Source organism: Babylonia areolata, chromosome 23 (assembly GCF_041734735.1).
Source record: "Babylonia areolata isolate BAREFJ2019XMU chromosome 23, ASM4173473v1, whole genome shotgun sequence".
In the NCBI taxonomy this organism is placed as follows: Eukaryota; Metazoa; Mollusca; class Gastropoda; order Neogastropoda; family Buccinidae; genus Babylonia; species Babylonia areolata.
Window position 1 is genome coordinate 1,270,894 of NC_134898.1, and position 13,476 is coordinate 1,284,369.

General features: G+C 42.7%; 1 protein-coding gene and 1 long non-coding RNA gene across 2 annotated transcripts in view; both read left to right on the top strand.

The window, feature by feature from the left end:
• LOC143298256 (RING finger protein 17-like) overlaps nt 1-6,564 on the top strand; it is a 57,881-nt gene extending 51,317 nt beyond the window's left edge. Inside the window, exons 38-40 of the mRNA XM_076611070.1 lie at nt 2,810-3,078; nt 5,312-5,471; nt 6,550-6,564. Coding sequence (XP_076467185.1) covers nt 2,810-3,078; nt 5,312-5,471; nt 6,550-6,564 — 444 coding nt within the window. The remainder of the gene's footprint in view (nt 1-2,809; nt 3,079-5,311; nt 5,472-6,549) is intronic.
• A 1,295-nt stretch (nt 6,565-7,859) lies between these two features.
• Nucleotides 7,860-11,140, top strand: LOC143298206 (uncharacterized). Its single transcript, XR_013057362.1, has 2 exons — nt 7,860-7,964; nt 9,567-11,140. It is a non-coding gene; the product is annotated as an uncharacterized LOC143298206 (long non-coding RNA).
• The last annotated feature ends 2,336 nt before the right edge of the window (nt 11,141-13,476 follow it).

A 13,476-nucleotide genomic window follows, 5' to 3' on the forward strand; every position in this document is an offset into this window, starting at 1 on the left:
GTCCTCACTTCTCACTCCTCACAGTCCTCACTGCACGCCTTGGTGTCCCACATGGAGCTGCCTAATCTGGTCAGTCCTCACTTCTCACTCCTCACAGTCCTCACTTCTCACTTCTCACAGTCCTCACTTCTCACTTGTCACAGTCCTTACTTCTCACTCCTCACTCCTCACCTCTCACTCCTCACAGTCCTCACTCCTCACAGTCCTCACTTCTCACAGTCTTCACTTCTCACAGTCTTCACTTCTCACTCCTCACAGTCCTCACTTCTCACTCCTCACAGTCCTCACTTCTCACAGTCCTCACAGTCCTGACTTCTCACTCCTCACAGTCCTCACTTCTCACAGTCCTCACTTCTCACTCCTCACAGTCCACTTCTCACTCCTCACAGTCCTCACTTCTCACAGTCCTCACTTCACTCCTCACAGTCCACTTCTCACTCCTCACAGTCCTCACTTCTCACAGTCCTCACTTCTCACTCCTCACAGTCCTCACTTCTCACTTCTCACAGTCCTCACTTCTCACAGTCCTCACTTCTCACAGTCCTCACTTCTCACTTCTCACAGTCCTCACTCCTCACAGTCCACTTCTCACTCCTCACAGTCCTCACCTCTCACTCCTCACAGTCCTCACTTCTCACAGTCCTCACTTCTCACAGTCCTCGCTTCTCACAGTCCTCACTTCTCACTTCTCACAGTCCTCACTTCTCACAGTCCTCACTCCTCACAGTCCTCACTTCTCACTTCTCACTTCTCACAGTCCTCACTTCTCACTCCTCACAGTCCTCACTCCTCACTTCTCACTTCTCACAGTCCTCACTCCTCACAGTCCTCACTTCTCACTCCTCACAGTCCTCACTTCTCACTCCTCACAGTCCTCACTTCTCACAGTCCTCACTTCTCACTTCTCACAGTCCTCACTTCCACTCCTCACAGTCCTCACTTCTCAATCCTCACAGTCCTCACTCCTCACTTCTCACAGTCCTCACTTCTCACAGTCCTCACTCCTCACAGTCCTCACTCCTCACAGTCCTCACTTCTCACTTCTCACTCCTCACAGTCCTCACTCCTCAAAATCCTCATTCCTCACTCCTCACAGTCCTGTCTTCATGCGCATATATACATACATATATATATATATATATATATATATATATATATATATATATATATATATATATATTGTGTGTGTGTGCATGTACCTATATATATGCTGTAAAGTGTGAAGACAGTGAAGAAGTGTGCTGTGGTGTATATAGATATGTGTGAAGACAGACAGTGACAAAGTGATGGTGTGCTGTGGTGTATATAGATACTGTGAAGACAGACAGTGACAGTGTGGTGGTGTGCTGTGGTGTATATAGATATGTGTGAAGACAGACAGTGACAGTGTGGTGGTGTGCTGTGGTGTATATAGATACTGTGAAGACAGACAGTGACAGTGTGGTGGTGTGCTGTGGTGTATATAGATACTGTGAAGACAGTGACAGTGTGGTGGTGTGCTGTGGTGTATATAGATACTGTGAAGACAGACAGTGACAAAGTGGTGGTGTGCTGTGGTGTATATAGATACTGTGAAGACAGACAGTGACAAAGTGGTGGTGTGCTGTGGTGTATATAGATACTGTGAAGACAGACAGTGACAAAGTGGTGGTGTGCTGTGGTGTATATAGATACTGTGAAGACAGTGACAGTGTGGTGGTGTGCTGTGGTGTATATAGATACTGTGAAGACAGTGACAAAGTGGTGGTGTGCTGTGGTGTATATAGATACTGTGAAGACAGACAGTGACAGTGTGGTGGTGTGCTGTGGTGTATATAGATACTGTGAAGACAGTGACAGTGTGGTGGTGTGCTGTGGTGTATATAGATACTGTGAAGACAGTGACAAAGTGGTGGTGTGCTGTGGTGTATATAGATACTGTGAAGACAGACAGTGAAGAAGTGGTGGTGTGCTGTGATGTATAAAGTTACTGTGAAGACAGACAGTGACTGTGTGGTGGTGTGCTGTGGTGTATATAGATACTGTGAAGACAGTGACAGTGTGGTGGTGTGCTGTGGTGTATATAGATACTGTGAAGACAGTGACTGTGTGGTGGTGTGCTGTGATGTATATAGATACTGTGAAGACAGTGACTGTGTGGTGGTGTGCTGTGGTGTATATAGATACTGTGAAGACAGTGACTGTGTGGTGGTGTGCTGTGGTGTATATAGATACTGTGAAGACAGTGACAAAGTGGTGGTGTGCTGTGGTGTATATAGATACTGTGAAGACAGACAGTGACTGTGTGGTGGTGTGCTGTGATGTATATAGATACTGTGAAGACAGTGACAGTGTGGTGGTGTGCTGTGGTGTATATAGATACTGTGAAGACAGTGACAGTGTGGTGGTGTGCTGTGGTGTGTATAGATACTGTGAAGACAGACAGTGAACAAGTGGTGGTGTGCTGTGGTGTATATAGATACTGTGAAGACAGACAGTGACAGTGTGGTGGTGTGCTGTGGTGTATATAGATACTGTGAAGACAGACAGTGACAGTGTGGTGGTGTGCTGTGGTGTATATAGATACTGTGAAGACAGTGACAGTGTGGTGGTGTGCTGTGGTGTATATAGATACTGTGAAGACAGTGACAGTGTGGTGGTGTGCTGTGGTGTATATAGATACTGTGAAGACAGACAGTGACAGTGTGGTGGTGTGCTGTGGTGTATATAGATACTGTGAAGACAGACAGTGACAATGTGGTGGTGTGCTGTGGTGTATATAGATACTGTGAAGACAGACAGTGACAGTGTGGTGGTGTGCTGTGTCCAGGTGTTCCTGCAGCAGTGTGAGGGCCCCTCTGACAACCAGCTGCCCCCAGCCCTTGCCCGCTTCGCTCAGCTGATGGAGGATTTGAACCACCTCCCCTCGCAGACCCCCGCACTCACAGAACTGCCAGCACCGGGCCAGGTGTGCAGTGCCTGTTACACCAGCGACAATCGGTGGTACCGGGCCCTGGTGGTCAAGATGTTCCGTGAGAGCCAGACGGTGCTGGTTCTGTATGTGGACTACGGCAACTCTGAGGTCCTGGGTCTGGACAGGTGAGGCCTTGGGTGTTGGGGGTTTTTGTTTTGTTTCTTTGTTTTATTTTGTTCTTTCGGGGAGAACTTTACGTTCTGGAGTTTCCTTCTGGTATGTGTGTTTGGTTACTTTCCTTCATATATAATGTGTGTGGTGAACGTCTGTGTGTGTGGTAAACATGCTTTTATATGTTACTTTTGTATGTGTGTGTGGTAAAATTACTTCTGTATGTGTGTGTGTGTTAACCCTTTTGCTGCCAGGAAAATAAGATTTATGTGAAATCTATTTGCCAGGGTTTTTTCACAAAAAACGGGTATAAATTTTCAAAAAATTTTGTGCTCTTTGTTATTGGAGAAAGACCCATAAAAGTATATATTTTCTGAAAGGTTAATGAATAAAGAATACATAACACATGTGTTTTCCCATTTTATATATTTTTAGTGACATGCCGTTGTTTTGAAATCAGTGTTTTGTTTTTTGTCATATTTTCAACTTGTTCATTACAAACATTAGTCAGGTAATTTGCGCTATTTATCATATTTTCTTGACAAAGAGTTACCTGGAAACAAAATCATAAACAACCACTTTTTTTTTTTCTTTATAAAGGGATAGATACACAATGCATTGTGACTTCTGCAAGTGATAATATGGATGTGAGGCCACGCCCCCTCAGTCTCCACATCAAATCGTCTTATAAATATTCATCACTGTCTTCTCCTTGGAATTTATGCTTGAGTTCTTTCTGAGCATCAGCTAAAGAAAGCAACTTTGGTTGATAGAGTTCACCACCATCACATGTCTTGAGCATGGCGTCAGTCCGACATTTTGTTGAGTGAGCGAGGAGAGGAGTCAGGCAAGCACTGCGGCCAGTAACCCAACCAAAACGTTCAAATAAAGGACTGCCTCATGACGTAGATGGTGTTTCTAGCTACGAATAGAATCTAGAAAGATTCCCCAGGCTAAAGCTACTACTAGTTTTGTCAAGGAACTGAATGCAAACCAGGGAAAAGTCAGAATATTTCGATGACGAGTTACCTCGTCATTGTGGCAGTGAAGCGTACATGCTTGGCAGTGACGAGTTATGGGCAGCCTATGGGTTAAACTTGCTTCTGTATGTGTTTGTGGTAAACTTACTTCTGTGTGTGTGTCTGCTCAGCTTAAGTGTGTGCATGTGATAAACTTACAAGCATCAAGATTTGTGGATTCAGAGCATTGAAAATCATTGACCTGTGGATTCGTGTGTGGAGCCTGTGGTTTCACATTGTAGCTGAGTGTGCTGTAAAACAGTTTGTTTCTTGAATCATGCTGCTGCTTTTGTTTTCTTCCATCCTGTACAGACTTATTTTGCACAAGACTGGAATCAGACCCATGCTGTTGTCTGCATAAAAGAGTGACTATGTGTATTGTATTGATTTTAACTACTGGCCGTTTCCTGGTTTCCGTGTTGGTTTACATGACATGAAGGCATTGTGGCAGACTCGGGTGTTGGACGTCTGATCCAGGGTTACCAGTGATCAGAGTTGGAGGCCCTGTTTCCGCGTGGTGTGTCCTTGGGGAAAGGCACTTTGCTCCCATTTTCCTCACCTGACCTAGGTTTGAGTGGGTTCCCGAAAGGAAAGGACTGGGCCTGGCCTTCCTAAGCCAAGCACTGGACACAGTGGATATGAGTTCACTGCCCCGATGACTGTGAAAGTCAGAGGGACCTTTAACCTGAAGCTGACCTGTGTGCAGTGTGGTGTGACAGAGCTGTGTGATGATGATGATGATGATGGCACACTGTGTGGTGTGACAGAGCTGTGTGATGATGATGATGATGGTGATGGCACACTGTGTGGTGTGACAGAGCTGTGTGATGATGATGATGATGATGATGGCACACTGTGTGGTGTGACAGACCTGTGTGATGATGATGATGATGGTGATGGCACACTGTGTGGTGTGACAGAGCTGTGTGATGATGATGATGATGATGATGGCACACTGTGCATTGTGACAGGCTGCGTGATGATGATGGTGATGATGGTGATGGCGGTGGTGATGATGATGATGATGATGATGGCACACTGTGCATTGTGAAAGGCTGCGTGATGATGATGATGATGGTGATGATGATGATGATGATGATGGCACACTGTGCATTGTGACAGGCTGCATGATGATGATGATGATGATGATGATGGCACACTGTGCATTGTGACAGGCTGCGTGATGATGATGATGATGATGATGATGGCACACTGTGCATTGTGACAGGCTGCGTGTGCTGCCCCAGCGGTTCCAGGAGACCCCAGTGCAGAGTGTGCGTGCCTACCTCAACCTGACGCTGCCCCCCGGCACTGACCGCTGGGACATGGATACCTACCTGACCATGGTGCGCTCCGTCTACCTGGCCAAACACCGCGTCCTTATAAAGGTGGGTCTGTGTGTGTACCTGGCCAAACACCGCGTCCTTATCAAGGTGGGTCTGTGTGTGTGTGTGTACCTGGCCAAACACCGCGTCCTTATAAAGGTGGGTCTGTGTGTGTGTGTGTGTACCTGGCCAAACACCGCGTCCTTATAAAGGTGGGTCTGTGTGTGTGTGTGTACCTGGCCAAACACCGCGTCCTTATCAAGGTGGGTCTGTGTGTGTGTGTGTGTACCTGGCCAAACACCGCGTCCTTATCAAGGTGGGTCTGTGTATGTGTGTGTACCTGGCCAAACACCGCGTCCTTATCAAGGTGGGTCTCTGTGTGTGTGTGTACCTGGCCAAACACCGCGTCCTTATCAAGGTGGGTCTGTGTGTGTGTGTGTACCTGGCCAAACACCGCGTCCTTATCAAGGTGGGTCTGTGTGTGTGTGTGTACCTGGCCAAACACCGAGTCCTTATCAAGGTGGGTCTGTGTGTGTGTGTGTACCTGGCCAAACACCGAGTCCTTATCAAGGTGGGTGTGTGTGTGTGTGTGTCTACCTGGCCAAACACCGCATCCTCATCAAGATGTGTGTGTGTCTACCTGGCAAACACCGCGTCCTTATCAAAGTGTGTTTGTGTGTACCTGGCCAAACGCCGCATCCTCATCAAGGTTTGTGTGTATTGGGCAAGACATTTTCCTCTGTTATCAAATTCTGGCTGAGATAGTTGGGACAGCAGTTCCCTCCTCTGCTGTTGTGATGGTCATAGCTGGACATGACTATCATATATTTTTTGCGTGTCTAACACACATCATGGAAGACAATTTGCAATGTATTATGCAGGTCCAAAATTACATAAAGATCTTGCTGAAGAAGTATGTTGCACCATAATCTGATTTCCAATCTGCAGTTAAACTAATCACTAAATGCCAAAAATGGTAAATTGAAAATGTTCTTGAGTTGAGCATGTTATTCGTAGCAACACGTGTGACCATGATCATACTGACCTGTGTGTGTGTGTGAACAGGAAATTATGTATTTAGGACAATCATTGTAGCAGTGATTGTGACCATGATCATACTGACCTCTGTGTGTGTGAACAGGAAACATGTATTTAGGACAGTCATTGTAGCAGTGATTGTGACCATGATCATACTGACCTCTGTGTGTGTGTGTGTGAACAGGAAACGATGTATTTAGGACAGTCATTGTAGCAGTGATTGTGACCATATCATACTGACCTGTGTGTGTGTGTGTGTGTGAACAGGAAACAATGTATTTAGGACAGTCATTGTAGCAGTGATTGTGACCATATCATTCTGACCTGTGTGTGTATGAACAGGAAACGATGTATTTAGGACAGTCATTGTAGCAATGATTGTGACCATATCATTCTGACCTGTGTGTGTATGAACAGGAAACGATGTATTTAGGACAGTCATTGTAGCAGTGATTGTGACCATATCATACTGACCTGTGTGTGTGTGAACAGGAAATGATGTATTTAGGACAGTCATTGTAGCAGTGATAGTGACCATATCATACTGACCTGTGTGTGTGTGAACAGGAAACGATGTATTTAGGACAGTCATTGTAGCAGTGATAGTGACCATATCATACTGACCTGTGTGTGTGTGTGTGAACAGGAAACGATGTATTCAGGACAGTCATTGTAGCAGTGATTGTGACCATATCATACTGACCTGTGTGTGTGTGAACAGGAAACGATGCATTTAGGACAGTCATTGTAGCAGTGATAGTGACCATATCATACTGACCTGTGTGTGTGTGTGTGTGAACAGGAAACGATGTATTTAGGACAGTCATTGTAGCAATGATTGTGACCATATCATACTGACCTGTGTGTGTGTGTGAACAGGAAACGATGTATTGAGGACAGTCATTGTAGCAATGATTGTGACCATATCATACTGACCTGTGTGTGTGTGTGAACAGGAAACGATGTATTTAGGACAGTCATTGTAGCAGTGATAGTGACCATATCATACTGACCTGTGTGTGTGAACAGGAAACGATGTATTTAAGACAGTCATTGTAGCAGTGATTGTGACCATATCATACTGACCTGTGTGTGTGTGAACAGGAAACGATGCATTTAGGACAGTCATTGTAGCAGTGATAGTGACCATATCATACTGACCTGTGTGTGTGTGAACAGGAAACGATGTATTTAAGACAGTCATTGTAGCAGTGATTGTGACCATATCATACTGACCTGTGTGTGTGTGAACAGGAAACGATGTATTTAGGACAGTCATTGTAGCAGTGATTGTGACCATATCATACTGACCTGTGTGTGTGTGAACAGGAAATGATGTATTTAGGACAGTCATTGTAGCAGTGATAGTGACCATATCATACTGACCTGTGTGTGTGTGTGTGAACAGGAAACGATGCCACTGACAGTGGAGCTGTATGACAGAGAGGAAGGGACGTCACTCTCCTATGGGGCAGTCATCCAGAAAGGGCTTGTGGCCATCCCACAGCAAGATGAGTGGTGAGTGGAGTGGATTGTGTTACAATGTATTGCATGGTACTGTACTGTATTGGAAGGTATTGTATTACTTTTTGTCTCAACAGATTTCTCTGTGTAAAATTTGGGCTGCTCTCCCTGTGGAGAGCACATCACATTGCAGTACCTTTCTTTTTTTTCTTCTTTTTTTTTCTGCAAATGTGTTTGTTTCAAAATGTAATTTAAAAGACTTTCACCAGGGACAATCCTTTTGTTGCTGTGTGTGTTCTTTCACTGTATGTAAAGTGAATGCTTCACACAGGACTTTGTTTCAGGTTTGATCCGAAAGACAAATGAGTGGATCCAGTGCTGACTGCAAAACTGGTACATGAACAGAAATGGGTCAAATATTAAAGTGGTTTGGAACATACAGCTGTTAAGCATTCAAGTGTTTCATTTTACTGGTAAAGATGGAAAGTGTCTTGATGGTTTTTGTGTTCTGATGTCTGTATGGACCCTTGTTGATGTTCACTGCATCAAACATTGATCAGCTCAACAGTGACAGATGTCTGTATGGACCCTTGTTGATGTTCACTGCATCAAATATTGATCAGCTCAGCAGAGACAGATGTCTGTATGGACCCTTGTTGATGTTCACTGCATCAAACCTTGATCAGCTCAGCAGTGACAGATGTCTGTATGGACCCTTGTTGATGTTCACTGCATCAAACATTGATCAGCTCAGCAGTGACAGATGTCTGTATGGATGTTGATGTTCACTGCATCAAACATTGATCAGCTCAGCAGTGACAGATGTCTGTATGGACCCTTGTTGATGTTCACTGCATCAAACATTGATCAGCTCAGCAGTGAGAGATGTCTGTATGGACCGTTGTTGATGTTCACTGCATCAAACATTGATCAGCTCAGCAGTGACAGATGTCTGTATGGATGTTGATGTTCACTGCATCAAACATTGATCAGCTCAGCAGTGACAGATGTCTGTATGGACCGTTGTTGATGTTCACTGCATCAAACATTGATCAGCTCAGCAGTGACAGATGTCTGTATGGACCGTTGTTGATGTTCACTGCATCAAACATTGATCAGCTCAGCAGTGACAGATGTCTGTATGGACCGTTGTTGATGTTCACTGCATCAAACATTGATCAGCTCAGCAGCGACAGATGTCTGTATGGACCCTTGTTGATGTTCACTGCATCAAACATTGATCAGCTCAGCAGTGACAGATGTCTGTATGGACCCTTGTTGATGTTCACTGCATCAAACATTGATCAGGTCAGCAGTGACAGATGTCTGTATGGACCCTTGTTGATGTTCACTGCATCAAACATTGATCAGCTCAGTAGCGACAGATGTCTGTATGGACCCTTGTTGATGTTCACTGCATCAAACATTGATCAGCTCAGCAGTGACAGATGTCTGTATGGACCCTTGTTGATGTTCACTGCATCAAACCTTGATCAGCTCAGCAGCGACAGATGTCTGTATGGACCCTTGTTGATGTTCACTGCATCAAACATTGATCAGCTCAGCAGTGACAGATGTCTGTATGGACCGTTGTTGATGTTCACTGCATCAAACCTTGATCAGCTCAGCAGTGACAGATGTCTGGGTGTGTTGCAGTCCCCGCATCGAGGCAGCTGAAGACCTGACCTCTGACGAAGAAGGATCAACCACTTCCGAATCGCCCACAATGCAGGACTGAGGTGACGCCCGCTGCACCACAGTGACTCCATTGCCGGTGAATCTGGGAGGCGAAGATGTTGTGAGGTGGTTGTGCCATGCTGAGCTGTGGTCAGGGAGGGAGGATGAAGGGGTGGAAACCGTCCTTGTTCAGTCAGGTGTGGGGGACGTGGGAATGCTCACCTCTATATGCTGCCACAGGGCAGGTTCAGAAGGTTATGTTGGGGTTTTGTCTCTTATTTATGTACTTTGTATGGTTTTCGTTTCAGTGAGTTTGGAGGTGTTAAGTCTATTTTTTTCTCTTTAACTTTTGACATTTTATAATTATCTTGGTACGTCCAGGGCTGGTGTGTGGAGACTGACAACACACACACTCACAATTTTCTCTCACTCAATGCATGCATCCAATCACACTCTTTGAACTGCGTTTGAATTCTAACACACACAACCACATGCACACCCACACACTGACATGCGCGGACATGATATACACGACTTGACATTGGACCCTTTTGAGCACAAAAATCATTGCCCACACTGATGCTGCCAAGTTTTTGGCATCGTTTGATTTTCTCCCTTTATCATTTGTGTTTTGTTTTTGGGATACTTGATACCTTTGCTATAATGACTGAATATGACAGCAGTAAAGATGTATTGTGTTTTGGGGGATACTTGATACCTTTGCTATAATGACTGAATATGACAGCAGTAAAGATGTATTGTGTTTTGTTTTTGGGATACTTGATACCTTTGCTATAATGACTGAATATGACAGCAGTAAAGATGTATTGTGTTTTGGGGGATACTTGATACCTTTGCTATAATGACTGAATATGACAGCAGTAAAGATGTATTGTGTTTTGGGGGATACTTGATACCTTTGCTATAATGACTGAATATGACAGCAGTAAAGATGTATTGTGTTTTGGGGAATACTTGATACCTTTGCTATAATGACTGAATATGACAGCAGTAAAGATGTATTGTGTTTTGGGGGATACTTGATACATTTGCTATAATGACTGAATATGACAGCAGTAAAGATGTATTGTGTTTTGGGGGATACTTGATACCTTTGCTATAATGACTGAAGATGAGAGCAGTAAAGATGTATATTATCTTGGATTTTGGTTAGGACAATATTTGGTTGCAGTTTTTCAGAATGATCATCTTGTATATATTTTTGACTTGTATGAATGGAAATTGGAAATCATTGCAGGTAAAAAATTTTTAAAAAACTTAATGAAAAAAGACATTACAACAGACATTGGTGTGTTGAGAAGTGTGATATAGGGCGATGAAGCCATTTGCACATTGTTGGAGGAGGAGTGGTTTTGCACGGGTACTTATTTATCAGTATTACAGCTCGGTTTACCTCATCACACAAGTTGTGTTCACAAAGCCCGGTTGTTTCTTGGTCAGTGTACTGTTTTTGTGCCACAATCTGAAGGGATGGAAAAGAAATGCATACGTTGTGTGTGGTGTGAGTTTGGAAAGTTGTGCGTGTTCTTGTTCTTCAGTGGCTTGTTTATGACTACAGTGTTCAATAAAAGCATTGTTCTTGAAACAGAGTGAATATGTTGGTCTTTGAGTGGGAGTGGTCATGATGTAAACTGATGTATTATTTATAGTTTTGGATTTTTGTGATTAAATGTTTTAAAAGTAAGATAAGTAAAGTAGTTGTAGTGCTCTTCACTGTACCTCTTTCCACTTTCCAAGTGATATTAGTAACTTCACTGTAACCTCTTTCCACTTTCCAAGTGATATTAGTAACTTCACTGTAACCTCTTTCCACTTTCCAAGTGATATTAGTAACTTCACTTTACCTCTTTCCACTTTCCAAGTGATATTAGTAACTTCACTGTAACCTCTTTCCAAGTGATATTAGTAACTTCACTGTAACCTCTTTCCAAGTGATATTAGTAACTTCACTTTACCTCTTTCCACTTTCCAAGTGATATTAGTAACTTCACTGTAACCTCTTTCCTCTTTCCAAGTGATATTAGTAACTTCAAAGTAACCTCTTTCCACTTTCCAAGTGATATTAGTAACTTCACTTTACCTCTTTCCACTTTCCAAGTGATATTAGTAACTTCACTTTACCTCTTTCCACTTTCCAAGAGATATTAGTAACTTCACTTTACCTCTTTCCCCTTTCCAAGTGATATTAGTAACTTCATTGTAACCTCTTTCCACTTTCCAAGTGATATTAGTAACTTCACTGTAACCACTTTCCACTTTCCAAGTGATATTAGTAACTTCACTTTACCTCTTTCCACTTTCCAAGAGATATTAGTAACTTCACTTTACCTCTTTCCCCTTTTCAAGTGATATTAGTAACTTCACTGTAACCTCTTTCCACTTTCCAAGTGATATTAGTAACTTCACTGTAACCACTTTCCACTTTCCAAGTGATATAAGTAACTTCACTTTACCTCTTTCCACTTTCCAAGTGATATCAGTAACTTCACTTTACCTCTTTCCACTTTCCAAGTGAAATTAGTAACTTCTGTAACCTCTTTCCACTTTCCAAGTGATATTAGTAACTTCACTTTACCTCTTTCCACTTTCCAAGTGATATTAGTAACTTCACTTTACCTCTTTCCACTTTCCAAGTGATATTAGTAAATTCACTGTAACCTCTTTCCACTTTCCAAGTGATATTAGTAACTTCACTGTAACCTCTTTCCACTTTCCAAGTGATATTAGTAACTTCACTGTAGCCTCTTTCCAAGTGATATTAGTAACTTCACTGTAACCTCTTTCCACTTTCCAAGTGATATTAGTAACTTCACTGTAACCTCTTTCCACTTTCCAAGTGATATTAGTAACTTCACTGTAGCCTCTTTCCAAGTGATATTAGTAACTTCACGTTAACCTCTTTCCACTTTCCAAGTGATATTAGTAACTTCACGTTAACCTCTTTCCACTTTCCAAGTGATATTAGTAACTTCACTGTGACCTCTTTCCACTTTCCAAGTGATATTAGTAACTTCACTGTGACCTCTTTCCACTTTCCAAGTGATATTAGTAACTTCACTTTACCTCTTTCCACTTTCCAAGTGATATTAGTAACTTCACTTTACCTCTTTCCACTTTCCAAGAGATATTAGTAACTTCACTTTACCTCTTTCCCCTTTCCAAGTGATATTAGTAACTTCATTGTAACCTCTTTCCACTTTCCAAGTGATATTAGTAACTTCACTGTAACCACTTTCCACTTTCCAAGTGATATTAGTAACTTCACTTTACCTCTTTCCACTTTCCAAGAGATATTAGTAACTTCACTTTACCTCTTTCCCCTTTTCAAGTGATATTAGTAACTTCACTGTAACCTCTTTCCACTTTCCAAGTGATATTAGTAACTTCACTGTAACCACTTTCCACTTTCCAAGTGATATAAGTAACTTCACTTTACCTCTTTCCACTTTCCAAGTGATATCAGTAACTTCACTTTACCTCTTTCCACTTTCCAAGTGAAATTAGTAACTTCTGTAACCTCTTTCCACTTTCCAAGTGATATTAGTAACTTCACTTTACCTCTTTCCACTTTCCAAGTGATATTAGTAACTTCACTTTACCTCTTTCCACTTTCCAAGTGATATTAGTAAATTCACTGTAACCTCTTTCCACTTTCCAAGTGATATTAGTAACTTCACTGTAACCTCTTTCCACTTTCCAAGTGATATTAGTAACTTCACTGTAGCCTCTTTCCAAGTGATATTAGTAACTTCACTGTAACCTCTTTCCACTTTCCAAGTGATATTAGTAACTTCACTGTAACCTCTTTCCACTTTCCAAGTGATATTAGTAACTTCACTGTAGCCTCTTTCCAAGTGATATTAGTAAC